This window comes from Apis mellifera, linkage group LG10 (assembly GCF_003254395.2).
Source record: "Apis mellifera strain DH4 linkage group LG10, Amel_HAv3.1, whole genome shotgun sequence".
NCBI classification, from domain to species: domain Eukaryota; kingdom Metazoa; phylum Arthropoda; class Insecta; order Hymenoptera; family Apidae; genus Apis; species Apis mellifera.
This window is the reverse complement of record NC_037647.1, coordinates 11591303-11618138: the sequence shown is the minus strand read 5'-3', so window position 1 is coordinate 11618138 and position 26836 is coordinate 11591303. Positions and strand designations below refer to the sequence as shown.

The 26836-nt window shown below is 39.1% G+C and overlaps 2 protein-coding genes and 1 long non-coding RNA gene across 14 annotated transcripts in view; 1 reads left to right on the top strand and 2 right to left on the bottom strand.

Moving 5' to 3' along the window:
* Positions 1-26836, top strand: part of LOC100577017 — a 68195-nt gene that overhangs the window by 19092 nt on the left and 22267 nt on the right. The window lies entirely within an intron of this gene.
* Positions 203-4739, bottom strand: LOC100578866. 7 transcript variants are annotated; one of them, XR_003305416.1, is made up of 5 exons: positions 4570-4739; positions 4302-4402; positions 3584-3695; positions 2267-3458; positions 203-2147 (listed from the first exon to the last, which is right to left on the bottom strand). It is a non-coding gene; the product is annotated as an uncharacterized LOC100578866 (long non-coding RNA). The 7 variants fall into 7 exon arrangements; XR_003305415.1 differs by having other exon boundaries at positions 4302-4738; XR_001704511.2 differs by lacking the exons at positions 4302-4402; positions 4570-4739 and having other exon boundaries at positions 2267-2642; positions 2849-3458; positions 3584-4295.
* Positions 12475-25268, bottom strand: LOC724458 (achaete-scute complex protein T3). 6 transcript variants are annotated; one of them, XM_026443152.1, is made up of 7 exons: positions 24853-25267; positions 24540-24703; positions 24258-24472; positions 20074-24147; positions 19016-19137; positions 14821-16896; positions 12475-12619 (listed from the first exon to the last, which is right to left on the bottom strand). In XM_026443152.1, exon 6 carries the CDS (start codon positions 15915-15917, stop codon positions 14853-14855), a length of 1065 nt encoding a protein of 354 aa, XP_026298937.1. In that variant the 5' UTR covers positions 15918-16896; positions 19016-19137; positions 20074-24147; positions 24258-24472; positions 24540-24703; positions 24853-25267; the 3' UTR covers positions 12475-12619; positions 14821-14852. The 6 variants fall into 6 exon arrangements, with proteins under 6 accessions (XP_026298937.1, XP_026298938.1, XP_026298939.1 ...); XM_026443153.1 differs by having other exon boundaries at positions 19016-24147; positions 24548-24703; positions 24853-25268; XM_026443154.1 differs by having other exon boundaries at positions 19016-24147; positions 24578-24703; positions 24853-25268.

Genomic DNA, 26836 nt, shown 5'->3' with positions numbered 1-26836 from the left:
AATTTTATCACTCACGATTGGTAGGAACAGTATCGAAAATCGATAATGGTCGAGAAGCAACACAATTGGCCGCCGAGTTTTATATCGATCGATAGGATGACTGGTGCCTTTAATACAGATATCGATTAAGGTTATCTCATCGCTCGTAAATATTCTTTCACGCTATGTTAATCTGTTTGTAAAACGTTTTTTCTTTTTTTTCCTTTTAATCGACATTTCTGTTACCTCTTGCACGATGAAACGTTGAAAATAAATGAAATATTGTCTATAATTCTTTCGTACTGTTTGCACGAGTTTCTTTTTTCGCTCGACATTCCTGTTTACTTCTTACGCGACGATGCGCCCCTGGTTGAAAGTGGAAGAAATATTTGTTCTACAATTTCAATTTTAACCAATCTTTTTTTAACTCGATCCCGAAGAAAACGAATCTTAACCACGCAAAGCTTACAATATTCTCTTGATTTTCGGCATTCATTGATAATGACGATGACAAGCCAGTCTGATAAAGCGTAATCAAGGTTTATTGGTTGCACGGGAAATACGATACAAAGGGAACAGGAGCGCAAAAATAACGATACATAGAATCCCCTGCGGGATTTCGATAAATCTTGATGTCATTGTCAAAAGGAGGGCGTGATTTCGGCAAAGTGGCTGCTACCATCGAAGCTGAGAATGGTTGGAATCGCAGTAAGCGGCCGATTGAATAGAATACCGCAAGAAAATACCCGTCTCTCCACGCTCCATAATTCCGCGGCTCGAGCCGTCTCCCTATCTCTCTCTCTCTTTCTTTCTTTTTCTCATTTTTCCACCGCAAACTCGGCTTCCTTTTATTTTTCACGGTTTCTTCCCCCACATTCTTCCCTCCTCCCCTCCGCCGCGTATCTCTGAGGGGGGTGACAAAGAGTCGCTGTCGAAGGAAGAGAATGAACCGATGAATGGTAGCGGTCAATGCCGAGGCGTGAGACCCCAGGACACCGTGGATTGTCCTCGGAGAGAAAACGACACAGGGAATGAATGGGGAAGAATGGGCTCCAAACGAGGCAAAGTTAGTCGACCCGAGTCGTACCTGTACGGCGAGGGAAAGGGAGAGGCGGATTCACGAGAGGATGGAAAATGGACGGAGGAGTTTCTTCTCGACGTTGAAACTGCTCCTCCAATTGGAAATCGCGTTTCTTTCTTTCCCTCTTACGATAATATTTTCCTAGGACTCTGTGAAAACTCTGATACCCGTGATCTCGTTTCTACGACGACAAGTATCGAGACGAGGACTCTTCGATTCTTTTCTATATCCATGGATTAACAATAAAGATTCAATCGTGTTCTCTCTTCCTGTCGATTTCTTCTCTCTTTCTTCTCTTGAGATAATTCAAGAAAAATAAATATTTTCAGAGGCTAATTCCGGATCTTGTTCATAAAATAGAGAATCACTTTACAATTTTCTTTACTTTAACTTGAACAAAAGAAATCTCTTGTTGTAGAAGCAAGTTTTTAATTTCTTTCTATGAATTATTGTTGTGTTTTTAATGCATTTGTAGCCTGTTATCTTCGAATACAATTTGTGATATTCTAATTGCGACCAAGTTCTCTTTGCGTTGATGAAGAGTTGATGATGGAAGCTATAAAGATTGAGCAGATTAGCTTTGTTGCAATATGAGCATCTTCATAATTTTTTTTACAGATCAGTAGGCTCGGCTATGGTTTTTTTTAATCCACATAGCCTTTTTAAGACCCTTCCTTTTGAACTTTCACGTCGTGTATATTTAGGCTGATATTAGGCCTTGCCAACTTCTATGTGGTTGCTTATTAGCTTCCCTCTAGTATATTGCCTTCGTAGTACAACTGGATCCTCCGCGTTTATCGTGAATCATTTCTTTCTCCCTCTCCGTCCGTTTTTAATGGTTTCAGAAGCATGACTAATTCCTTCATGCCATGTACAAGATTGATAGGATAATTATAGTTCAACTAGTTAATGTTGATTATTTTCGCAAGCATGTCTCAATACAGGTATAATATAAAGTACTTATTTATAGTATCATCCAAGCTAAAGTTGCAATTTTGCTCAAATCGTTGAACATTATTAACTCTAGACTTCCTCATTTTAGAGTTTACAATTTCTCATATAGCAAAGTAGATATTATTACAGAGATCTGAAATAAAACAAACGTAAATGTAATAAAACAATATGTTAAACTGATAATTTGGAAGAATTAACAGAGAGTGATATTATTTTTCATGAATTTGGTGAAAAACTTCAATAAAACTTTACTTTTTCATTTTTTAAATTTTTAACCTTGTACTAATATCATGTAAAATGACTAAGAAAAGATTATAGATTCATGGAATTTCTAAAAATAGTAGTGATAAAGTCTTCTTTGTCATTTCGCAACTTTAAATGGTCCTTCTTCAACTTGTTCCAACACCAAATACAGTGCAAAACGGAGCATTACGTCACACGAGTACAATCGAGCTCCAGTCAGTCCTCCTGAATCGCGTTGTAATCGTAAAAACGGCTAGCTAGGCAAATATTTATAGTCACTTCCTGCCTTGGGACTTTCTCACAGCCAAGGGATTCCCGGTATATAGACGTAGGAAAATGATCTTGAAGGATCACCTCATGGTAAATCGTTTTTACCATGGAAGATCTATAAAAAAAAAGTGAAATTCGATCAGCCTGACAAGCTTCATCAAAAATTCATCAAATCTTTTTTATTTTAAATCAATAAAATATTGTTATATTTAATTATGTCTATAATATAATAATAATAATGTTTTTTTAAACAATAATGTTTAACTATTGTCCATTTTACTTTCTGAAAATCTAAACATCTTTGAAATCACATTGTACAACCTTTGAAATAAAGAATTCATTTATTCTTTCAAACTTTTATGAATATTACAATTTCCAAGCGTTTCTCATCATACGTATCTGAAAAAAAAAATATTATACAAAACTGGTGTCAAAGGAAAGAAGTGCATATCTTTTAATTATTGCCTGTTCCTCGACTCCCGAAACCTGCGATTCCTTTTTTTGATCTCTGAGCTTCTTTTATTTTTTTGATGGTTGTTTAATACATCCAGTTTTTGCGACCTCCCAGGAAGAAATCCAGGTGGTCTGTGTATCTCTCGAAGGTTGACTTTCTTCCATCCGGTATAGTAATACGTCGATTTCGATATCGACAAAAATAATAATGGAGATCGACCAGTCGATAGACGGAGAAAAGGTACGATGAGAAATATATAACTTTCGACAAAGTTAGATTTTTCTTTCCTTACCTTTCTTTTTTTCTTTTTTTTTTTTTTTATACCGACAAGCAACGATTAGAAAGTAATTAACGCCTCGATCGTTTGCCTACATCGTTAAATTGGACCCCCTGCAGCCACAACCCATCTTCAACCGGATATACTCGATGTTTCAACGGGGGATCCTATTGTTTTCTTTGAACTGCTTTCTCATCATCCTAAGTAGATGAATCTCGTTAATAATTCTGACATATTTTTCATTGGAAGAAATATGAATTATCGATTGAGGAAATCGTTTAAGAAAATGCTACCTAATGTTTAATTATAATAATACAATACGTACATATATCGTTTACTTTCCTATGTCAATTTATTTTTCTTGCTCCTTTTATATTATGGACGAAGAAAATTTTATCACATTCCGATCAGATTTGAAGAAATTCGATCGTTTTTACCTGAAAAAAAATACAAATTAATATCGTTATCCCTGTCTCTTTTATATTATTGAATCAGATGTAGAACGAGATGTTTCTAGAAAGGAAAATTTAACGAGTAATCCAACATGACGGTGAGATGGTTTTTCCGCAACAAAGGTTTTAGGTTATGTACGGAATAAAAAGGGAAAAAAGGAGAAAAAGAAGGAAAAAGGAGAAGAATGAGAGAACATTGGTGTTGTGTCCCAGCTTCTTGACAGTGACTAGCAATGAAATGAAAGGGAAGCACGGTAATTGAAGTTAAACGAGATAGCCAACCATTCATAGGTTACGGAATCATGACAATGAAGCTCGCTTTTCGTTGAACGGTTGCCTCGGGCGACAGACAATGGCTCTGCTGGAGTTTATACCGTTGGCGAGAAGTTATGTCGTAATACCGTGGCCGTTCTGCTATTTTTCTACGAGAAACACTCTCGCAAATTCCATTTTTCTCTTCCGTTCACAAAATTGTTTTCCCCGATTTATATCGATCGTCTTTCATTAAATTTTCTTCACTGATCGGAATCTTTTGTATTCACTCGACTTAATTTGTAACAAATTAATTTTAACAATTAAAATTATACATACCTTTAATTTAATTTAATAACCTTTTCAATTTTTATTCACTATTTAATTTGTAATAATTATGTATGATCGATGAAAGTTACACCATCAAATTGAATTAGTTCCTAATAAATGAATAACATTTCTTTAAATTGATTTTAAATAACAATAAGTAGATAATTACTGAAAAAAATGTGAATTATTTATTTGTAAAGAAAAGTTAATTTTAATTCTACGTTCATAACCTAACCAAAGTAACGATATATTATAAATACAAATGTTATTTACTTACACGTACAGCACGTAGTATATATTTCTAAAAATATATTTCCTTTATTACGTCTCATTACATTACCATAATACCGTTTAAACAATTTCTGAATTGTAATTAGTTTACGCGTTTTACATTTTCACTTCAAAATCCGTTGACATTTTGCCTATAAATTATATACAAGTTACGAAGAAAATAATTAAAATAATTTTCGATGATCAACGCCATCTCGCGTTTGGATCGCAGAAGCTCCGACTTGTTACTAGCATAGCAGAATGTGCGAGGAGGTATGCGAATCGTATGACGTCACAGACAAGGAACGCAATATTGCGCGAGAAAGATAGCAAGCTCTCTATTTTATTATCGCGTGGAAAATTCATTGATTATTCGTTTTCTACTTAAAATTCCAAGACTTTTAAACTCGTATCTTAAAGCTAGATGTCCAAGCAAGTTTCTTGTATCAATTTTATCGTGAAATAGCTTTCTATTATTTATTTATATTAACGATTAATAGATCGTAATTTCTAACACATCGAGACGCCATATTGGAAATTAATCAATTACTCGTATTTTATTTTCTAATAAAAATTTCTGCACTTTTAGGTTTGCATTTTGAAATTAGAGTGTCAAATAAGTTTCTCACATCAATTTTAACGTGAATTGATTCTTTTCCATTAATTATTTATTAACGATTAATACATCGAAATTTCTAATACATCGAGACGCCATGTTGAAAATTAATCAATTACTCGTATTTTATTTTCTAATAAAAATTTCTGCACTTTTAGGTTTGCATTTTGAAATTAGAGTGTCAAATAAGTTTCTCACATCAATTTTAACGTGAATTGATTCTTTTCCATTAATTATTTATTAACGATTAATACATCGAGACGCCATGTTGAAAATCAATAATTACGCGTTTTTTAAACAAAATTTATGCACTTTTAGACTTGTATTTTAATGTTAAAAGTTCAAACAAGCTTCTCGTATCAATTTGAAACGTGAAATTTTTATTAATTAATTATTTATTAACGATTTTTATAGAAAATGTCCATTGATAAACAATCAATTTTTTCATTTAAACAAAAGCAAAATTGTAAGTAAAATTTATGCTTGAATATAGTGATGAAACTAATGTTTCAGATTTTATAATAATATTTATAAATAAATTCGGCAATAATAATAAATTAATGAAAAATACATCACATACGAATGACGTCAATTCGATTTGCAATAATCGATTAATAAATGATTAATTGAAAAGAATATCGAGTTAAAATTGAGAAGAGAAGCTTGTCTGAAGCTTCAGCTTCATGACATAGTCTCGAAAGTATGGAAATTTTGATCGAAAAACGAATAATTAATCAATTCATTAATTTTCAATATGGCGTCTCGATGTATTTAGAAGTTACGATTTATTAATAATTAATAAATAATTAATGGGATTAATTAATGCATCGAAATTGACACGAGAAATTCGTCTAAAGTTCAAACTTTAATATGCAAGCCCAAAAGTATATAAATTTTTATTGAAAAAGTAATAATTAATGAATTATTAACGTAGCGTGGGTCGAAGTAGTGGGGGGTATTAGGAGCCGTATAACCAAAAATAGTGGCTCGTCTATTCTGTCCTTGTCGCACGATGTTGCGATCTCTCTTTCCCCCGTGACGTCACGAATACCTCTTTGCACATTCTGCTACGCTAGTAACGAGTCGAAGCTTCGATGATCCAAACGCGAGATGGCGTTGATCGCCGAGATTTTTATCCTTGTCTAACTTACATATATAATACAATACTCCGCTGTCATTTACAAGAGAAGAACATTCTATAAATTGTTCGAAAAGTTTCACAAGGATTTAAGAAAATTAGGAAGAGGGGAATTAGTTGGAAGAAAAGGTGAAAATGAAAGATAAATATTCATAAGGTATATAAAATAAAATCTTTACGTTTTTTTCTTCAAGATCAGAAATTTCTTCGCTTCAGTTTTCATAATTTTAGAAAAAAAATTATTCCAAAGAAAATACTGTGATATTTTCTTATCTCGCACGGTGTATCTAAAACTGAAGCAAGACATCATGCGACGTCTGTCCGAGCGCGACACACTTCACACCGAAGATAGGCTTGGCGATACAAACCGAGAGATAACAAGATCGATACTCCAGTTTCTGACTTCTCGACCGAACGAACTCCCGCGGCGACTGTATACCACCTCGCGCTGTACTGGCTAGATAGAAGAACCACGACGCGTGTGTCTCCGCCAACAGATCGAGACAGACCGATTCCCTTCCTCGAGCGCAAGACAAAGGCGAACGCTTCGTAAACAATGTCCCACTGCGATCGAGTTTCAAGAGATGACCGATGATGTTATACGTTTTGACATCGGCCAACGAAAGATTCCCAAGGACCCCGGATAAAATCTCTAACCCTGCCTCGGGTTTACGATCACAGATATACAATGAATCCGAGGTGAATGATTTAAACAACGAAGATGGAGATTATCAGCCACCGTATCTGTTCCGGTCCGACGATAAACGTCGTCCTCGAAACGTTATATATATATCCTTACCTGAAATTAAGAGATTGCCAAGTGTACGTGTGATTCCATTATTACATACAAATTTCTTTTTACGTTTTATCATTGAAAAAGTAACCAATTAAAAATTTCGAATAAACTTACTTTATCGAAATGCTTAAATAACATTTATTGGTAAGATAATTTTGATCGTTTTACAATTATTATTATTATTTTGAACTTTATATATATTATCGAATTTTAACTTTAACTCGCTTACTTCGAAATTTTGATTTCTGATAAAACCAAATCGGTAAATCGGTCACGAGATCAGCGGTCGACGATCATTTTCAGAAGTGCGTCGTAAAACGTCGTTTTTAAAAAGAGAGACACGGAGAGGTTGGCCATAGGTAGACGATTCTATCTACACGCCTGCATCTCTCGCGCGTCGAATTCCTGGCGAAACGAGAGGGAATCCCGAGGAAGCCGTTCCCCGCCACGACCACCCACGACACTCGTGGCGAATTCGTAAGGGCACGAATTTCCCCTATCCCTTCTCACCCCCTCTCCCTCCCCCGCCCCTTTCCTGCTCCATTCAACTCTTGGAAAAACTGGTCGCTGAAATGGAATCGAAGTGGAAAGGAAACGACGACCGCCCGCGAGGATAGTTCATGAAAACGTCTCCCCTCCCCCTCCCCCCTCTTCCTTCTATCGCCTGCCCCCCGAGGGACGCTTTTCACGATCACTTCCGGCACACAAGAGGCGACGATTTTATTAAGTCTCGAAGTAAATTCACTGTTATTCGAAATCCAATTTTTTTTTTTTTTAGATTTTCGTTTCAAATTTTTAATTAAAAAAAAAAAAAAAAATATTCTCGTTTTTTAATAGAAATAATGCAGATCTAGACAGAAGGATAGAAGTTTCGAGAAAAGTAAAACTCGCTTTTAATTATTCGAGCGGGCGTGTACGCGCGAGCCGTGATCGCGAGAGGAAGAGCGGAATATATTACAGCCTCGTTTCCTTTCGACCTGCCACTCGGTTAAAATCTCACTTTCGAGATAAACGACGGGCAAAATACGCCGCCGAGACCGAATACCGGTATAAATTACGATCCCAATTAACGTATCGTTCTTCTTGGATCGTTTTTTTTTCCGGAAAATCGATCGATACGAAAAAAAAAAAAAAAGAAGAAGAGAATTATTCCATTCCAATTCGAAATCCATCCTCGATGGACGAGATATTATTGTAGATTTTTTTTTATATTTTATATTAAATATTTTTTATATTTTTTTATATTGCTTCTATCCCCGATAAATTCGACGATGAAACGAGAGTTCGTATTTTTCAAAAAAAAATTAGCGATAAAAAAATGTTTTAAAGTAGACTATCTATTTATTTCAAAACTTCGTATCGACCGAGTATCGCTCGTTACTTGCCACTTTCCATCGCGTCACATAGTGAGGATCGACTTGATCACACTTCGACAAGAATTCGCGAGAATCGTTTCAATATGGAATTAAAAGAAAAAGAAAAAAAAAAAAAGAATTACACGTCACGGTATCCAACAAGATTACGCGTCTCTTCTTTATCGACCCGATTTCGTTGATACTTTTCCGAGCGAAAGTACAAAGAGGATGAAGGGAAAAAAAAAAAGAAGGAAGGAAAAGATGCAACGTCACGTGAATGCATTTTTTTTTTTTGCGAAACGGATAGAAGAGGAAGGTGAGCGTATGGTGAAATTGAAAAAAACCGAAAGACGTGTATCTCGGGCGAAATTGCACGTATTGCTCGTTTCTTATTTCTGCCTCGTTCAACATGACAATTTAGCTTCGGGCTACGGTTTACGCTAATAAGCACTCGGTGCAACAAAGTTGAACCACAAAAACGAACGATTAAAACCGGTGGGAAAACGTATCGTGACGGAAACACGCGTGCGAAGAATTTTTTTTTTTTTTTTAACGAAAAGTTAATCTCGAAATCGTTGACAATTGTTTCTTTTTTTTTCTCTCTTTTTCTTAGCGAACTTTCGTCGAAATTAAAATTTTAAGTAACAGGACGGCATAACAGGCGAAGAGGAGTTGCTACTTCTTCCTTGGACGAACGTATTTCTTACCTCCTATTTTCTTATAACTGAGATATAGATAAAGTCCATTGAATGTTCCTACATCGATATATCCTTGAGAGATTCGTTTCATTTAACATCGAGTTAAAATTAATATCCGCTTGAATAATCTAAAATGCAACGAGACAACGAGAAAATAATTTTTAATAAAATTGCGAGATTCCATTAACAAGATCGGCATTAATCAATACAAATAATAATGCGAAAATATCGATCAATTTTCCGTTTCTTACAACTCGAGAACAAGAAACAGGCAAAAATTTATAGGAAAAAGTTTCAAGATCGAAGAAGCGAATTCTATGCTCGAATCTCGCTCTCGTATCCCCTTATAGACTCCTGGTAACGTTCGAGCCGAGAATTCAATCGGTCGTATTGCATAATGAAAGAGGGGGAGGAGGGGCATCGCGAGAATTTCGACACCCTGCTTGTAATAAATTGCGGACAAGATCGAAAGAAACACGCTCGTCTAAGTTCTTTTTCCTTTCTTTCTCTCTCTTTTTTTTTTTTTTTTTTTTCCCCTCCTCTACAACGCTACAACGCGCGTTAAAAGATTAAAAGAAAGCGAAGAGAGTGCGAGGAGAGTTCCTCGAAGAGAGAGGCCCCCTCTTGTCGCCGTGCGTTATAAATCTCGAAATTTAAATCCAATTTAACGCGGGCTGGAGAGGTAGTAACAAGGCGCGACGAGTGTTGTCGGTTGTTCCTTTCCAAGGAGATCGTCGTTGCCGGCTAGACGGATCCGCATCCGTAGGCCCCGTGGAAGCTGGTCCTTTCGACTCGTTGCACCGGTAAGGCAAGTCCGCGATTCGATCGTTCCGCGTACGAGCTCGACGAGCTCTTCCTCGCCGTTCATCCTCGTGTTCCTCGTCTGGTCGGGCGTCATCGATGCGGATAAGAGGATTTACTCGAGCCACGCCATCGCGTGGTTCCAAGTAACGCGTGCCTACATTACCCCTCCAACGTAATAAACGTAACCGATTCGATCGATCTTCTCGTCTAAAGTTTTTCGATTCTTTAGATTTATTCAATTCCATTCTTTCGTTTCAATACGATGGACAAATATTTTCCCGCCGAGCTACAATAACGGTCGAGCATTACTTTCGTTTATCTCGTTTATGGTTCTACTATTTAACGATCCTCGAAATGATACACCTCCTGAAAAACGTGTTTTCCTTCGCGACACATTTAAAAGTGCGGTGAGAAAGGGCGGAGTCTTCTCCCCTTCTTTTGCGGTTTTTGAGCAAATAACCAGCCGGGATTCGCGGTAACTTTTCCAACGCCCGAACTTCTTTCTTTCGTTGTTCCTCGGTTTTTCGAGACCGCAGAGAAGAACGTAAATCAAGCGAAATCGGTGAATCGTTGAGTGGGCCGCGCGAATTGTGATCAACGTAAAATGCACGTATATACATTGTCACAAATTGGTGTCTTTATTTTAAACGACGAATAAACCTGAAAATATAGATTTTAAAAGGGAGAAAGGAGAAATTCTTGATATATCCCTTTTAACAAAAAAAAAAAAAAAAAAAAGAAATTTAGAGAACAAGAAACCAAACGATGGATCCTGGAAATTTTAAACGAGCCTTGTGTAAAATGACGAATTTTTTTTTCAAATTATACAGCCACCAAAGGAAAAAAAAAAGAAGAAATTGTCGAGAAGTGTCGAAATACCTACTGGCGTAATGGCGGAAACGAAAAGGCGGCTTTGTATCGAGCGACAATGCCCGATTTGTGTCGTGAATTTACCTTTCCTATCAACCTAACAAGGCAATGATTGAACGTGGCGATAACAAGATAGAAGGCTGATAAATAATATCGTTCTTTGTGCTCGACTGATCAGATTTTTCAAATTTTACGATCACCGCGATTCATTTCCTAACATTTCGAAACATTTTTGAACAAGTTTCCAAAAGAAAAGGTACGAAAACGATTTAAAAATTTTGAAAATTATCTTCCGTTATCTCGAAACTTGAAAATCGATCCCCTATACCCCAGGGATCCGTACCTAAAACTATCGGATCCGTTAGAATAAGTTAGGTTAGGTTAGTAACCTGTGGCTACCTGAACAAGAAACAATACCACTTGTTGCGATTTGTTTATTGAAGATCGATTTTTCACAAAAAACACTGCGTACCGTTATCACGAAACAATGAAACGAACAATTGTCGAGAAATTTTCTTCCTTCTGCCCGGTCCGGCAAAAATCTACAAATCGTACCTGTTTTCACTGTAAACCGTTCCGTCCATTACAATCGTAATTTCTATCGTCCGTAATTCGAATTCATAAATCAATATTTTACACTTGTCCAAAGAAAATCGTTCTTTATTTCGTCCAATCGTTCTTCGTTTTCATCTCGCGTTATACACGGCACGGCACATTCCAGTACTATCGTAATACGCGTTCGATTAATACGATGCGAGATACATCGGTAAGGAAGATTTCGCGATGGAAGAAGATTACGTTTCTAGTTTCTAGGGGAATAATGAGAATCTGATGTAACGTTGTTCAATATATTTAACGATTTATTATTTATTTTATATATATATATATATATATATATAAATATGTGTGTATATATATATATATATTTAAAAGGCACGAGTTCGATAAAATTTTTTCAACTTTTTTTTTTTTTTATATATAGTCCAATGTAAACGTTGAATGTATTCTATCTCCATTTCATTATGAAAACAATCTCGTTATAAACATTATTTACAATAATATTACAAATTATTATAATACAACTCGATATTATACAATTTCATGAAAATATTATTAAATAATTATTCGAATCGATATATATATATATATATAAATAAACTTTAACGAAGCATTTTTTTTTGTCGGTATCCGTTCGAATTGTTAACATTCTCGAAAGGTTAATAACATTTGTATAAAATTTACAACAAATCAGTTCTTCCAGTACTTTCTCGAACTTTCGTTTTAATACCGGAATATATAATAATATTTTTTTTTTTCTCCTTTCTAAAAAAATATACAGAATACAGAAAAATACAATAATTAAAAGTTATTATTTTTCGTGCGCAAATTTCAGGCTAATTTAACTTATTCAACTTATTTAAAAATATGAAACAATTTTCTTCTCGTAAGGCACTCTGGAATGCTCCTCCATCCTTCGAGGATTGTCGTTCAAATATCGATCGCTCTTGCTTGTAGCGCTATATCGTTACACGTATCCTAGATGAACGTTTTCTCTCGGACAAACCCGTTTTTTCGTAACGCGATAGATTAACTCGACTTTTAATAGAAAAAAAAAAGAAAACGAATTCTAATCTATAATTCTAATCTAATTCGATTTGCCCTCGTTCGTAAAATTATTACAATCGTTATTACAAAAATATTATTACAATATGACTAGATCACAGCGTTAGAACAGCGTTCGTCGTTTCTGCGCTTTTTTTTCCGCCATTCCCCATTGTTTCTGCAAAAGAAAAAAGAGAAACAAACATTTTCACACCATCGTACATACGATATTACGTCTTCTTAAAAAATTAACAAATTCTCTGTTACACTTGAATAAAATTTTATCCAATTTTAAATATTACATACGAAAATTTCCACTTTTCAAATTTATATCTCCCTTTCTCTCTCTCTCTCTCTCACGCGATTTCGCCCGATCGAAAAAATAAAAAAAGACGCCCGATCTCGCAATATTATTATTCCAAGGGAACGAAATAAAATTGGAAGACTTGGAGAGGACATGGATCGGTTCGAGAAAAACGCTGCGCGACACACAGGTATACACAGAGGGGATGATTTCAGGTAAGGGAGGGGCTACTAAGTTTTTACTTTTAGCCGAGGGAAGGCTCCTCGGTGAAGAAAAAAAAAAGGAAGAGGAGACGAAACGAGGGGACGGAAAAAGGAGAAGGACGGAAGAATAGCGTACCGGTTCAAAAACCCACAAAAGGGGAGGGGAGGGGGGAGGGATACTGGAATATCCTGAAAGATGCATTCAGGTTAAACGCGGCAGACGAAATCGTCTCTTCTGTCAAGGGAGAAAGAAAGAAAGAAGGGAGGAGAGAGAGAAAGACGAACAAAACGGAATGCAAGAAAAATGGAAAATGAAATTCGATTCGATTAATCAGAGAGAAAAATCATATACTTTTAATAAACAAACTCGAAAAATATAATTCATTTTCCATTAATTGTTATTATTACAACTCGAATTTAAGAAAAAAGAAAAAGAAAGGAGGAGGCGAAAATTCGGTTCGAAGGGAGGGGGGGGGGTGCACACACACACACGAGAGCGGCGCGACGTGAAAGAAATCGGGGGACAAAAGCGTCGCTTCTCGAATGTATACTCTCCGCTGCCCCTCTGAATGGAGTCTGCGATTTGAATGGCCGGGAGTTTCGAGCGAGGGGTCGCGCGCGCCATTGTGCGCCGGGGCAAGGTCACAAATCTGGTCGGAAATTTCTTTGAACTTGCTCGGGGTATACGTATAACGCGGATGTTACCTCACGGGCGAAATTTACGATCGTTCGAGAAGCGCGGGAGGTGAGAAAAAGTTTCACGGGAGGAGAGAGGGGGAGGGAGAAAGAGAGACAGGATAACCTCCTCTCCTTTTTCCTTTTAAACTTATTAAAAAGTAAACGTCTACTAAAAAAATACATAACGATGTTATTTAAATTTATATTTAAATATAAGATTTAAAATTGATTTATTTTGATTTTTAAAATCAAAATATTTTGTATTGCGTGTATTTTTTTCTTTCGCTTATTAAAAAGTAAACGTTTACTAAAAAAATATATAACAATTAAGTTATTTAAATTTATATTTAAATATAAGATTTAAAATTGATTTATTTTGATTTTTAAAATCAAAATATTTTGTATTGCGTGTATTTTTTTCTTTCGCTTATTAAAAAGTAAACGTTTACTAAAAAAATATATAACAATTAAGTTATTTAAATTTATATTTAAATATAAGATTTAAAATTGATTTATTTTGATTTTTAAAATCAAAATATTTTGTATTGCGTGTATTTTTTTCTTTCGCTTATTAAAAAGTAAACGTTTACTAAAAAAATATATAACAATTAAGTTATTTAAATTTATATTTAAATATAAGATTTAAAATTGATTTATTTTGATTTTTAAAATCAAAATATTTTGTATTGCGCGTATTTTTTCCTTTCGCTTATTAAAAAGTAAACATCTACTAAAAAAACATATAACAATGTTATTTAAATTTATATTTAAATGTAAGATTTAAAATTGATTTAATTTTAATAGTCTCGTGAAAAGTTTAATTATAACCGTATTTTTAAAATCAAAATATTTTGTACTACTAAAAAAATATGTAACGATTAAATTTATATTTAAATATAAGATTTAAAATTGATTTATTTTGATTTTTAAAATCAAAATATTTTGTATTGCGTGTATTTTTTCCTTTCGCTTATTAAAAAGTAAACTAAAGTCTACTAAAAAAACATATAACAATGTTATTTAAATTTATATTTAAATATATAAGATTTAAAATTGATTTAATTTTAATAGTCTCGTGAAAATCAAAATATTTTGTATTGCGCGTATTCTTTACTATTAATCAATCCGAGAGAAACTTCGAATCGAGTTTAGAGAGAGAGAGAGATAAGATAAAAGAACGCGATTAACACTAACCTATAACCTTGGAAAGGGATGGGCGAACACGTTCATTGACTCTGTTGCCACCACGAGATGACGTCGAGCAGCTCCTCGTCCTCGGGGCTCATTGGCTCGTAATTGTCGTAGCCGTCCGAGTGCGGTGCGTAAAGGGTGGCCGAGGTGGCGTAGCCCTGGCTGCCGGCCGACGACGCCTCGGAGACGAAGCTCGGCGTGGGCGAGCTCGAGGCCTCGGAGCAAGGGACGAAGGTCGGGCTTGGATTTTGTCTGAGGTGTTGGTGCCGGTGCAGATCGGCGTGGTGTCGAATTTCGTTGTTGTTGTTGTTATTGTTATTATTACCACCGTTACTGTTATTGTTATTGTTATTGCCGCTCCCAGCGTTGCCGTTCCCTCGAAGTCTGAGCTCCGGGGAGGAGTGGCGCAGCGCGGACGCCTCCACGCCTATCCCGTTCGTCGAGCTGCACGTGGACGAGGCGGAGGAGGGGGGAGACGACGACGACGACGAAGACGACGACGACGACGACGAGGACGTGGGGGAGGACACGCTCGCCACGTCCGAGCCGGTGTCGTGCTCCTCCAAAAGGCGCTGCAAACTCCTTATGTACTCGACCGCCATCCTCAACGTCTCGACCTTGGACAGCTTTTTACTGCCCGCCCTGGACCCGCCGTGGGTCCCCGCCGTGCTCCCGCCCAACGCCTGGGCCACGCTCTGCGGTATGTGCTGCCTCAACGTGGCGAATCCATTATTCACCTGCTTGACGCGATTCCGCTCGCGCGCGTTCCGCCTCGCGACCGAGGCCGGTTGATGGGGCACGGTCCCGTACGGGCCGCCCCCCTGCCCGTAAATCTTGGACCGCTTGCAACCGTGCTGCTGGATCTTGCCGATGTCCCCTCCGCCTCCACCGCCTCCACTCTGCTGCGCGGTGCCCGCAGCGGAGACGATCACGTTGCCCCGCGCGTGGCTTTGGCCGCCGGCAGCCGACGAGCCGACCGAGTGGTGATGAAGATGGTTGGGGTGGTGGTGGTGGTGGTGGTGGTGGTGGTGCTGCACGCTCAACATGACGGGCAACGCTCGGCTCGATATTCCCTCCTTCGCCGATCCCACTAAGGTCATATCACTGACTCCCCCTCCTCCCGCCTCCTCCTCCTCCCCCGCGCCCTCCCGCGGGGACTCCGCTCCCGCTCGCACGGAGGAGAGCGCGAGCGCGCTGGAGCGCGTGCCGGACGACCTTGACCGACGGAATCCTCCGATCGATGATGATAATGACGATGATGATGATGATCACGATGATTGGTTGTTGTTGTTGTTGTTCGTGGACGACCGAAGAACTGCACGGAACGGAACTGTTGGATCGAGGGCCGCCGATCGAGCACGGCCACGATCCGATTCTTCTCTCCGGCCGAGAGAGAGGGAAGAGAAGATAATCCCCCTCCTTGTCTCACCAACTCGAGGACGTAATTCGGCGGCGACGCGTGCTCTGCGAGTCGTGGAAAGAGAGAGAGAGAAAGGTAGGTGGGGAGGGGGGGGGGATATAGGAAACACACGAGGAACGCGTCGCTCGGGAAAAAGTGGAGAGAAAATAAACGAGACGTCGGAAATCGCACGGTTTGTACGTGACGAGAAGATCGGTAAAGTCGAGAAACTTTTAAAAAAAACCGCACCCTTGACGCTCACGGCACGGATCTGGCTCCCGAAATGCCTTACTAAGAAGGGTTCGAGGCCTTATATAGCCAGGGCGGGCACGCGCCTATCCCCTCCATAAGGCCTCATACTCGATCTCGGGCCCTAAACCCCCATCTTCTCCCCCTCTTTCCCACCCTACTGGCTTGCAGCGCCCCATACCCCTGTCCGCATCCCCACCACTTTCCTCCATCCATCCAAAGGCCCTACAACGCCCGAGATTCTCATCTTCGTGAATCGCCCTCTTTCGTCCTCCTTGCTCCTTCCGCCATCTATTTCGCCGTTATCGATCACTGATAACACTCGAACCTCTCGCTCCTTTTCATCCTTCTACTCGCGCTTACGAGTAGATTTCAACTTCTTACTTAATGATTTAAGAGCAATTTAGAGAGTTATCTCCTTCCCGCTCGTCCTGCGAAACAAAGCGTTTATTAAAAATTCGGAATATTTTATTATATCTCTCTTACCGAGACGTAAACGTAACGTTATCCGTATACCGAGCGATCGTGGATAATATTGAGACGAAGAATTCTCGAATATTGAAGAAAGAGGGGAAAAAAAAAGGAAGAAAAAAGAAATCGGGGCTCGCGACGATCCCCAAAAATTCGTGCACGCGTGAGAGACACTGGCACGCAAGCAAGAAGGGTCCGCATCCCCACCGACCGGCCTGTGTGTCTCAGGGATCGAAATTTGAACAGTTATATATCGGGAGAAAGAAAAGCTGGTCCAGAGAGAAGCCGGTCGAGAGAGAAAGAAAGAGAGAGAGAGAGAGAGAGAAAGAAAAAAGATGCGTGGCGAGGAAGGAAGAAGACGAGTAGTGGTAAGAGGAGGACGACGTCGAGGAGCAGGAGGAGGACGAGGAGAGGTGATGGCGGGCGAGGAGAGAAGCTAGGCAGGAAAGAGGGCGCGGCGCGAGCGGAGCGAGGGGGCGCGTATGGAGGATACGTGGGCCCAAGTTGGGGGCAGTGGTGTTACGGGAACTCCGGCGGTGGTGAAGAGGGCAGGGGGTGGAAGACGTGAGCCGTTCCCCCCACCCTTGCGCCGTGGCGCGCGCCGACCCCCATCCATCCACTCGCTCCTCCCCACCACCGCTCCCTTTTATCCGCTACGTACGAAGCGTGCGTGCGTGTACTAGGACGCACGCGTGCTTGCCGGGCCTCGTGCTTAAGGGGAGGACGTGCGCGCGCACGTAAGCGCGCGTGGACCTAGCCTCGTGTGAGTGCATGTGTGTGCGCGCTCACGCGTGGAACAGGTATATGCCCTGTTCCTTCTTCTTCTTCTTCTTCTTCTTTTTTTTTCATTTTACCGGCGCTCTGTCTCCCTCCTTTTTTTCTATCTCTTTCTCCTTATCTCTCTTTTTCTCTCTCTTTCTCCATCTATGCGCTATCTATCTTTCTCTCCGTTGGAAAAAAGCGGCGCGCGTAAGGGGCACTCGACGAGGGCCACTGGACGTTTCTCCCCACGCGCGCGTATAAGTAAGTACGCGCGCGGACCGAGCGAGTCCGAGGCTGCGTGATAAATATACGACGGCCGAACGTCGTCTCGTCTCGCGTTCGGATTTTCGACAGATAAAGAAGCGCTTTCACGTGCTCTCCGACTAACTTGTATCCAGGTACTCGCGTGTAACTGATAACGCTGTGATAAGCGGTTACCACCGATACCGCCGCGGTATCGAAACCGAAACCGAAACTCTCTCTCTCTCTCTCCTCGAGTTTTCTCATTTTTTTCTTCTTTTCTTTTCTTTTCTTTTCTTCTTTCGTTTCGCGTCCCCGAATTATTATTGACAAATCGTATCGACTCTTCGTTACCGGCCGAGTTTCCTTCCCATTCTTTCGAAGATATCGATCGGCGAGGACTCGCCTCGAACTAAGTTTTCCTCTTTACGTTTTTCTTTTTTTCTTCCTTGCGATTCCTGGTTCTCAAGGACCAGGGTGAAAGGCAAGGTGTAAAAGAGAGAGAGAGAGAGAGAGGTATCGGTGTAAAAAGATTTACGAGACTGTCGGGGGATTTTTCGTCTTCTTTTCGTACTTCTCACCGCGCGACAAATTTTTAACCGCAAAGTTGCAGGTATCGCCATTAACATCGTAGAGCTTCTCTTGGTATGGCAACCTGTTCCAAGGAACATGACGCCCCTGTGAACGGTGTGGCCCATTCGCGTACCCGTTACGCCAACTACTAATTTTCGCCGATCCGACGCAAGGACGTTAACGTACGTGCATCCTCGAAAGAGCGATTTTGTTTTTCGTCGTGTAATTTCGTTACGATAAAAAAATATATGCCTCGATAAATTGTACATTCGAAAATACATTCTCATTTCTCCTTTTTCCTTTCCTTTCCTTCCCTTTTTTTGAAAAATCATTATACGATACGAGAAAGAGATAAAATTTTAAGATACGAGAAAAGAAAAAGAGATAAGAGTGAGGTGAGATAGGTAAGGTAACGAGGAAGGTGAATACGAGGAAAGGGAGAGGGAGATGGAGAGAGAGAAAAGGACGAAAAGAAAATTTTTCAGTCGGTGATGGCTTTATTACCTTGAACCTTTGAATGGACAATTTGTTCCGTAATTATATTCTTGAACCACGTCGGTCAGGCTAACTGGCCACATCACCGATAATTATCGTGAAATTAACACTGAAGAGAGATCGCGTTGTATCTGAAAAATAAATGCAAAAGCGTTGTTAGAAGTATCTTAAAACAAAGTCTTAAAATATCGTCCAACCGGCCGAGCCAGACGAGTCTAATTGCGCATTGTTCGAGTCGAACAACGAATTTACGTTACGTAACGTAAATGTGACTCGAAACTGAAAACAAATTATTCCACGTTTGCGAATTTATCGTGTAATTAATATTTGTATTAAATGATCTCGTGTCTCGTTATCGAAAGATCGATAATAAAACTCCTATTGAAGAGTTATTACGATTTTATCTTTCTTTTTTTTTTTTTTCACAAGATTTCTCTCGAGGTCGATCGGAGTATCGGCTTTTCTGCGTTAATGAAACTGTTGTCGGCTAATAAACGACCCGAACCGAGAAAAAAGGAAAAAGCTTCGGAACAAGATCGGACAAGATGGTACTCTTCAACTGCAAAATGTTACAAGGGCGTAATTACCATTTTCCAATTTAGGATATACCATAATTGAATACTTATATACTTTTCTTTTTTCTTTTTTTTTTTACTCCCGATATAAACGCTTGATAGAAGTAGTTTATTTTGTTAAGAACGAAGAAGGACGAATAGAGCGATGACAAATTTAACGATAAACATGAAATTTTAAATAACACGGCGAAAAAGTATTAAAATGCAAATACACAGGTCCACCTTGGAAATATATCGATTTCCACGTGTCGGCATTTCGTTACCGGCTGACGTTTGCGCGCACGCGCGCATGCGCACGCCACACAATAACGCACAGGTAGCACTCGACCTAGAGGAAGGGAATTTATGCGTGCGCGCCACCACCTTCCTTCTTTCCTCGCCACAGACCATGTGGGGTTGCCACCCATAACCTAATCGACCACGCATATGGCGCTTCCCGTGAATACGCTCTCGTGAACAGTTTAGCAGGTATATATCAAGGTAGCAACGTACCGAAGCATATGCCGCGTTGCAGGTTCACCGAATTCCTCGCGATTCGCAGGCGAAATTCCTGACGCCCATACTTTCGTTCGTTGCTCGGGCGCCAAACGGCGGCGACTCGTGATTTCAGAAAATTCACTAGATACGCGAGACACGGAACACGCCGGTGGAATTTAAGCTCGCAGATGTCGCGTCGTTCGATCGAAAGGAGAGAGAAAAAAGGAAGAACTATCGATATGTTCAATGGAAAATTGAGCGGTTGGATAAGGATACGAAAATTTTATATTCCCCCGTGCTATTATTGTTTCCAACAGGTTTACCTTCGAAGGATCGAAGATAAATTGGCGATAATCAATACCGTCTCTGTATCGAAACAATTTTTTCCCTTTTTTTCGCACCGAAACGAAGTTTCGCAGCTGCGCACTGTACGAGTTTTTAATTGCCCCCAAACAAAGCGCACGATAGAGATTCCGTGACTTGTCGCCTTACGAATACCGACTACCGTCACTTCCTAATTTATCGATCCGAAAACCGTTTTTACTCGTCGAACGATACGTATATGATACGCTTTTCGCGAAACGACGAAGCTTTCGACGACGATCGAAAGAAACGAAAGAGAGGGAAAGAAGAAAGAAGGTGGGGGAGGAAACTCGTGTCCTCGGCTCGCGTGGTGTCACGCGTGTAAAGTTGCAATTACTCGGTGAATAAATGTATGAGGCTTGGCGTATGTATCCGCGAGCGAGGCGGAGGTTGGCACGAGGCGCGAATGAATACAGGCGTAGCGGCTCGACGCGTTTTCGAGCGCAAAACGAACACGATTTTACGGCTCCATCGGGGCCCATGGTAGCCGGGGCGCTGCGCTGATTAACGATCCTGGACACGTCGTGGAGCGGCGTGGAGCCGAACGGGGGTTGCCATGTTCGTTTCCCATGCCGCGCGCGCCGCCACCGCCACCGCCACGACCTTGCCGCGTTTATCACTGCCTCGCTTAGTTCCAGGAACTAAGCGAGACTGGGAATCGCACCAAGCGCACAGTGGCCGCGTTGTACTCTCGATAAGGATAACTCGTGGCGGTGTTTATCGGTGATAGAGCTCGAAAAGTGTCGCAAAAGCGGAAGATGTTTCTTGCTTACTTTCTTCCTTGTATACGACGCACGAATTGGATCCAAGCTTTGAATGAACGGGGAATCGAAGGAGAAGGGAAAGAAGGGAGGTGTATGTCCTTTCCAACCGTGGATACTTATTATTATTATTATTATTAAATCTGTCCACTCGCTTTAATTATTTCGCTAATTATCGTTTAAAAACTCGTTTTACATAATCTTAATGGCAATTATCGATCGGTGGATGCCGCTTCTCCCCGCAGTGATCCGGGTCTTGCGTAATTGCTCGTTTAAAGTTGTTTATTGTATTTACATAATCGACAAACGTATCATCGCGCGCGTTATCGAACCTTGTTATCTTGTTACAACATTGAATAGCGAATTGCTATTTCCTTTTCCTTTTTTTTTCTCTCTCTCTTTACAAAAATTTATCTTCTCCCCCCAAACTCGACCAACCTCGGATTGCTCGATTCCGAATAATTTCGATAATTCACCAATTTACAAGCTGTCTTACATCGGTCTTCCAAGAAAAAAAGAAGTAAAACGATCTCGATCCAACTTTCTCGTTGTCGTGGTGGATAAACGAAGGAGATAGAGAGAGAATCCTATCTTTTAACTCCGAATACGCGTAAGAAAAAGCATCGAGTGGTGGTAGTTTCTTGTCACCGAGGCGTAAGAAGCGATCGGCCGTTTACTCGCAAAGATTTATCGCGCGTTCCGCGTCCCTCTTTTTTCATCCGTGCGTGTTGTACACCGATGATCATTCGCCGCAGTCATTTTTCACGTGGACGGACAAAGGGCAAGCAACGCCACGAAGGACACCGCACGCTCCCACTGGACTATCTCTCCTCCAGGATCTGTCCCTCGCTCATTTCGGTCCAGGAATGCTCCCCTCTTTCGCACCACTGGAAATCGACCGATTTCGAAAATCCATTTCCGCCGAAATGATCGAAGCACGATTGAAATATGAAGAGAAGAATACAATTAATTTTTTAATAAATAAATAGTAGATATATCGATCGTCGAATACATGTAGAAAATACAATATATAAACATGATTGAAAATATCATCGAAATATGAAGAGAAAAATAGAATATAATCTGTAATGAATAAACAATAGATGCATCGATTGTCGAAATACAGAGATAATCAGAATTTTATATATTTTTTTTTTACAATATATTCTCTAATAAGCAATAGATGCATCGATTATCGAAATACATATTTTCTAATCGATAAACGACAGATGCGTCGAAATATGATTGCGAATATCATCGAAAAAGAAGAACGAAATACAATATATTTTGTAATAGATAAACGGTAGAAACGCAGAGATAATTAACAACGTATTCTCTAATGGATAAGTAATAATTATCGAAATACAGAATACAAAATCTAAATACATATTTTTTTTACAACGTGTAATAATATATTATAATAATATATTATTCTCTAATAATTATTCTCTAATAAGTAATAGATGCATCGATTGTCGAAATACAGAGATAATTGGAATACATATTTTTCTTAACAACGCATTCTCTAATAAGCAATAGATGCATCGATCATCAAAATATAGAGATAATTGGAATTTTACATATTTTTTTTTTTTTACAACGTATTCTCTAATGGATAAATAAATAAATAAATGCGTCGATTATCGAAATACAGAATACAAAATCTGAATACATATTTTTTTTTTACAACGTGTAATGATATATTATAATAATATATTCTCTAATAATATATTATTTTCTAATTTTAATAATATTCTCTAATTTATTCTCTAATTTTAATATTCTCTAATTATTCTCTAATAATAGATGCATCGATTGTCGAAATACAGAGAATACATATTTGGAATACATTTTTTTCTTTACAACATATTCTCTAATAAACAGTGGATGATTCAGAATATCGTCGAAACGCAGAGAAAATTGGAATACATATTTTTCTTAACAACATATTCTCTAGTGGATGCGTCGAAATACAGAGATAATTGGAATACATATTTTTCTTAACAACATATTCTCTAATAAGCAATAGATGCATCGATCATCAAAATATAGAGATAATCGGAACTTTACATATTTTTTTTTTTTTTACGACGTATTCTCTAATAGATAAATAAATAAATAAATGTGTCGATTATCGAAATACAGAATACAAAATCGGAATACATATTTTTTTTACAACGTGTAATAATATATTATAATAATATATTCTCTAATAATATATTATTCTCTAATTTTAATAATATTCTCTAATTTATTCTCTAATTTTAATATTCTCTAATTATTCTCTAATAATAGATGCATCGATTGTCGACAGAGAATACATATTTGCAATACATATTTTTCTTTACAACATATTCTCTAAGAAACAGTGGATGATTTGGAATATCGTCGAAACGCAGAGAAAATTGGAATACATATTTTTCTTAACAACATATTCTTCTAATGGATGCGTCGAAATACAGAGATAATTGGAATACATATTTTTCTTAATAATGTATTCTCTAATGCGAGGATTGCGAATCTCATCGAAACACGAAGCGAGGAACGGTATACAACGTACTCTCTAACGGATGGAACGCGTGGAAGCACGATTCACGAATATCGTGAATGGATGGATGAACGGTGGATGCGTCGTTGGGGAACAGGAAATCGCGTGACGCATGCAGGTTGTAAGAAAAAAATAAAAAAAGAAGGGTCTCGATTAAATTTTATCGCGACGATAACAATAACTGTCAATGATAAATATCTTATCTCCGCCGTGCGATTTTACAACGATGGAGAAATTAACGATCGGATAAGTGTCGCGCGCCGTCGCTTTTCCATTCCCCCTCCATCGATCTCGGGAGAGAAATTTAAGATTCGCCGTTTCGCGCGACGTATTTACGACTTTCTGTCCTTCTCGGTCTCTTCTTTTCGGGATGGATACCTCCTCTTCTCATCCTTGGCGCCTGTCATCGGACTCGTCCTACGGATAAAGTTTTACTTTTAATACAAAAGAAATTCGTCGAATTCGGTAGTATTCGAAAGAAGAGAAAGAAAAGAAGATAAACGTGGCGAGGCGTTCGGTGTTCGAACCATGACAAAATTATCTCGATTTTCGCGAAACAATAACGTCTGCTCCCCTCTCCTCCTCCCCGCCAGAGGAATCGCGCGCAGGCAGGCAGGCAGGCAGGCAGGCACGAGATGTCAAGGTAAAGCGAAGGGAGAAGGACGATGTTGCGACGACCAATATCTTGCTCTCGATGACCTCTGATCCCGGCTCACTCGCTTTCTTCGACTTCATAGATCAACTATGGAGATATTAAAGATATAATAAATGCATGCACAACGTTCGACGCGCGATAATGAAATAAACACTTTTTTACAAGCAGGAATTCAAGATAAAGACGAAGTACACAAGGTATTCGAGATACGCTCGAGTCGATAAAATTCCTCGTTATTATCCCGACGAAATTATTCTCTTCGAATATGACGAGAATATATGTATATATTTTTATCGTGTCCAGAAACTGTCCAGAAACCTGCGAACGGACAAACTCTGTTATTATAATTAATCGAGTTGAATAACGAAATGAAGAATCGATATAACCGAAACCGATATTTTCGTTCGTGTATATTAAAAATATACGAAAAGAATGGAAAAATTGTGAGCGAATCTTAAAATGCGTACCTCCTTCTTTTTTTCCCTTCCTTTTCTCGGCTCGAGGATGACGAATATGGACAACGGCAAAAGTTTTCCTTTCTTTTTCTCTCTTCTTCTTCTTCTTCTCCTCTCTTTCCGTCCCCATCTTTGGTAATCGACTCATTATGTGGCAGAGAGGGGTAATTACGATCGAGGTACGAGGTGTAATTAACGAGGCACCGGCGCTAAGAACCTCAACGAGGGACGCGCTATACCGGTGTTATCTTCAAAATCTTCCTCCCCTCCCCCCTTCCTTCTTCCTCCATTCTTCTTCCTCCCTTTCACTTAACTCGATTCGCGCTCGCCCCTCTCTCTCCCTCTCTCCCTCTCTAAGCTATATATATATATATATATATATCTCTAAGCGCTCTCTCTCTCTCTCTCTCTCTCTCTCTCTCTAAGTATTCTCTCTCTAAGTGTTTTCTCTCTCTAAGTTATATATATATATCTAAATTCTCTCTCTCTCTCTCTCTCTCTCTCTCTCTCTCTCTCTCTCTCTCTCTCTCTCTCTCTCTCTCTCTCTCTCTCTCTAAGTGTTCTCTCTCTAAGTGTTTTCTCTCTCTAAGTTATATATATATATATATCTAAGTTCTCTCTCTCTCTCTCTCTCTCTCTCTCTCTCTCTCTCTCTCTCTCTCAAAGTGTTCTCTCTCTAAGTGTTCTCTCTCTCTAAGTTATATATATATATATATATATCTAAGTTCTCTCTCTCTCTCTCTCTCTCTCTCTCTCTCTCTCTCTCTCTCTCTCTCTCTCTCTCTCTCTCTCTCTCTCTCTCTCTCTCTCTCTCTCTAAGTGTTCTCTCTCTAAGTGTTCTCTCTCTCTAAGTTATATATATATATATATATATATATCTAAATTCTCTCTCTCTCTCTCTCTCTCTCTCTCTCTCTCTCTCTCTCTCTCTCTCTCTAAGTGTTCTCTCTCTAAGTGTTTTCTCTCTCTAAGTTATATATATATATATATATCTAAGTTCTCTCTCTCTCTCTCTCTCTCTCTCTCTCTCTCTCTCTCTCTCTTTCTCTCTCTCTCTCTCTCAAAGTGTTCTCTCTCTAAGTGTTCTCTCTCTCTAAGTTATATATATATATATATATATATATATATATATATATATATATATATATATATCTAAATTCTCTCTCTCTCTCTCTCTCTCTCTCTCTCTCTCTCTCTCTCTCTCTCTCTCTCTCTCTCTCTCTCTAAGTGTTCTCTCTCTAAGTGTTTTCTCTCTCTAAGTTATATATATATATATATATATCTAAGTTCTCTCTCTCTCTCTCTCTCTCTCTCTCTCTCTCTCTCTCTCTCTCTCTTTCTCTCAAGCTCTCCCCCGTCTCTCTCTAAGCTCTTTCTAAGTTCTTTCTCTCTCTCGCTCTCTCTCTAAGCTATCTCTCTCTCCCTCTCTGTCTAACCTCTCTCTAAGCTATCTCTCTCTCCATCTCTCTCTAAGCTCTCTCTAAGCTATCTCTCTCTCCCTCTCTGTCTAAGCTCTCTCTAAGCTATCTCTGAGCTATCTCTTTCTCATCGTCATCCCTCGTCCCTTTTTTTTTTTATTTTTCTTTCCTTTCGAGCCGCGCGGCTCTCTTTTTCAAACGGACTTCTTTCTCTCCCGGAGGGGTTTGTTCTTCGTTATTGCTCACTGGAGATTATCGACGATTTTAGCACCTCCGCGTTTCCTCTTATCTCCAGTTATTGGAATAGGAGGAAGGAAAAATGGCGAGGAAATATTTTTTTTTTTTTTTTGCTTCTCCTTGTGATAAGATCAAGAAAATTTTGGAGAAGAGGAAATTTTTCTGTGTGAAAACCGCGCGTGGATAATTTTTTTCCTTTTTATTAGGCGTTGAACAGCCGGCTGAAAGAAAGGAGAGAGATTATTTATAATTTTTAAGAGCGTAAAATTTTCAGAGAGGAGGGGGGGGAAGAGAAGGGGTTGGTTTCTCATTCGTTGATACGAAGGAAAGAGGCGAGAGAA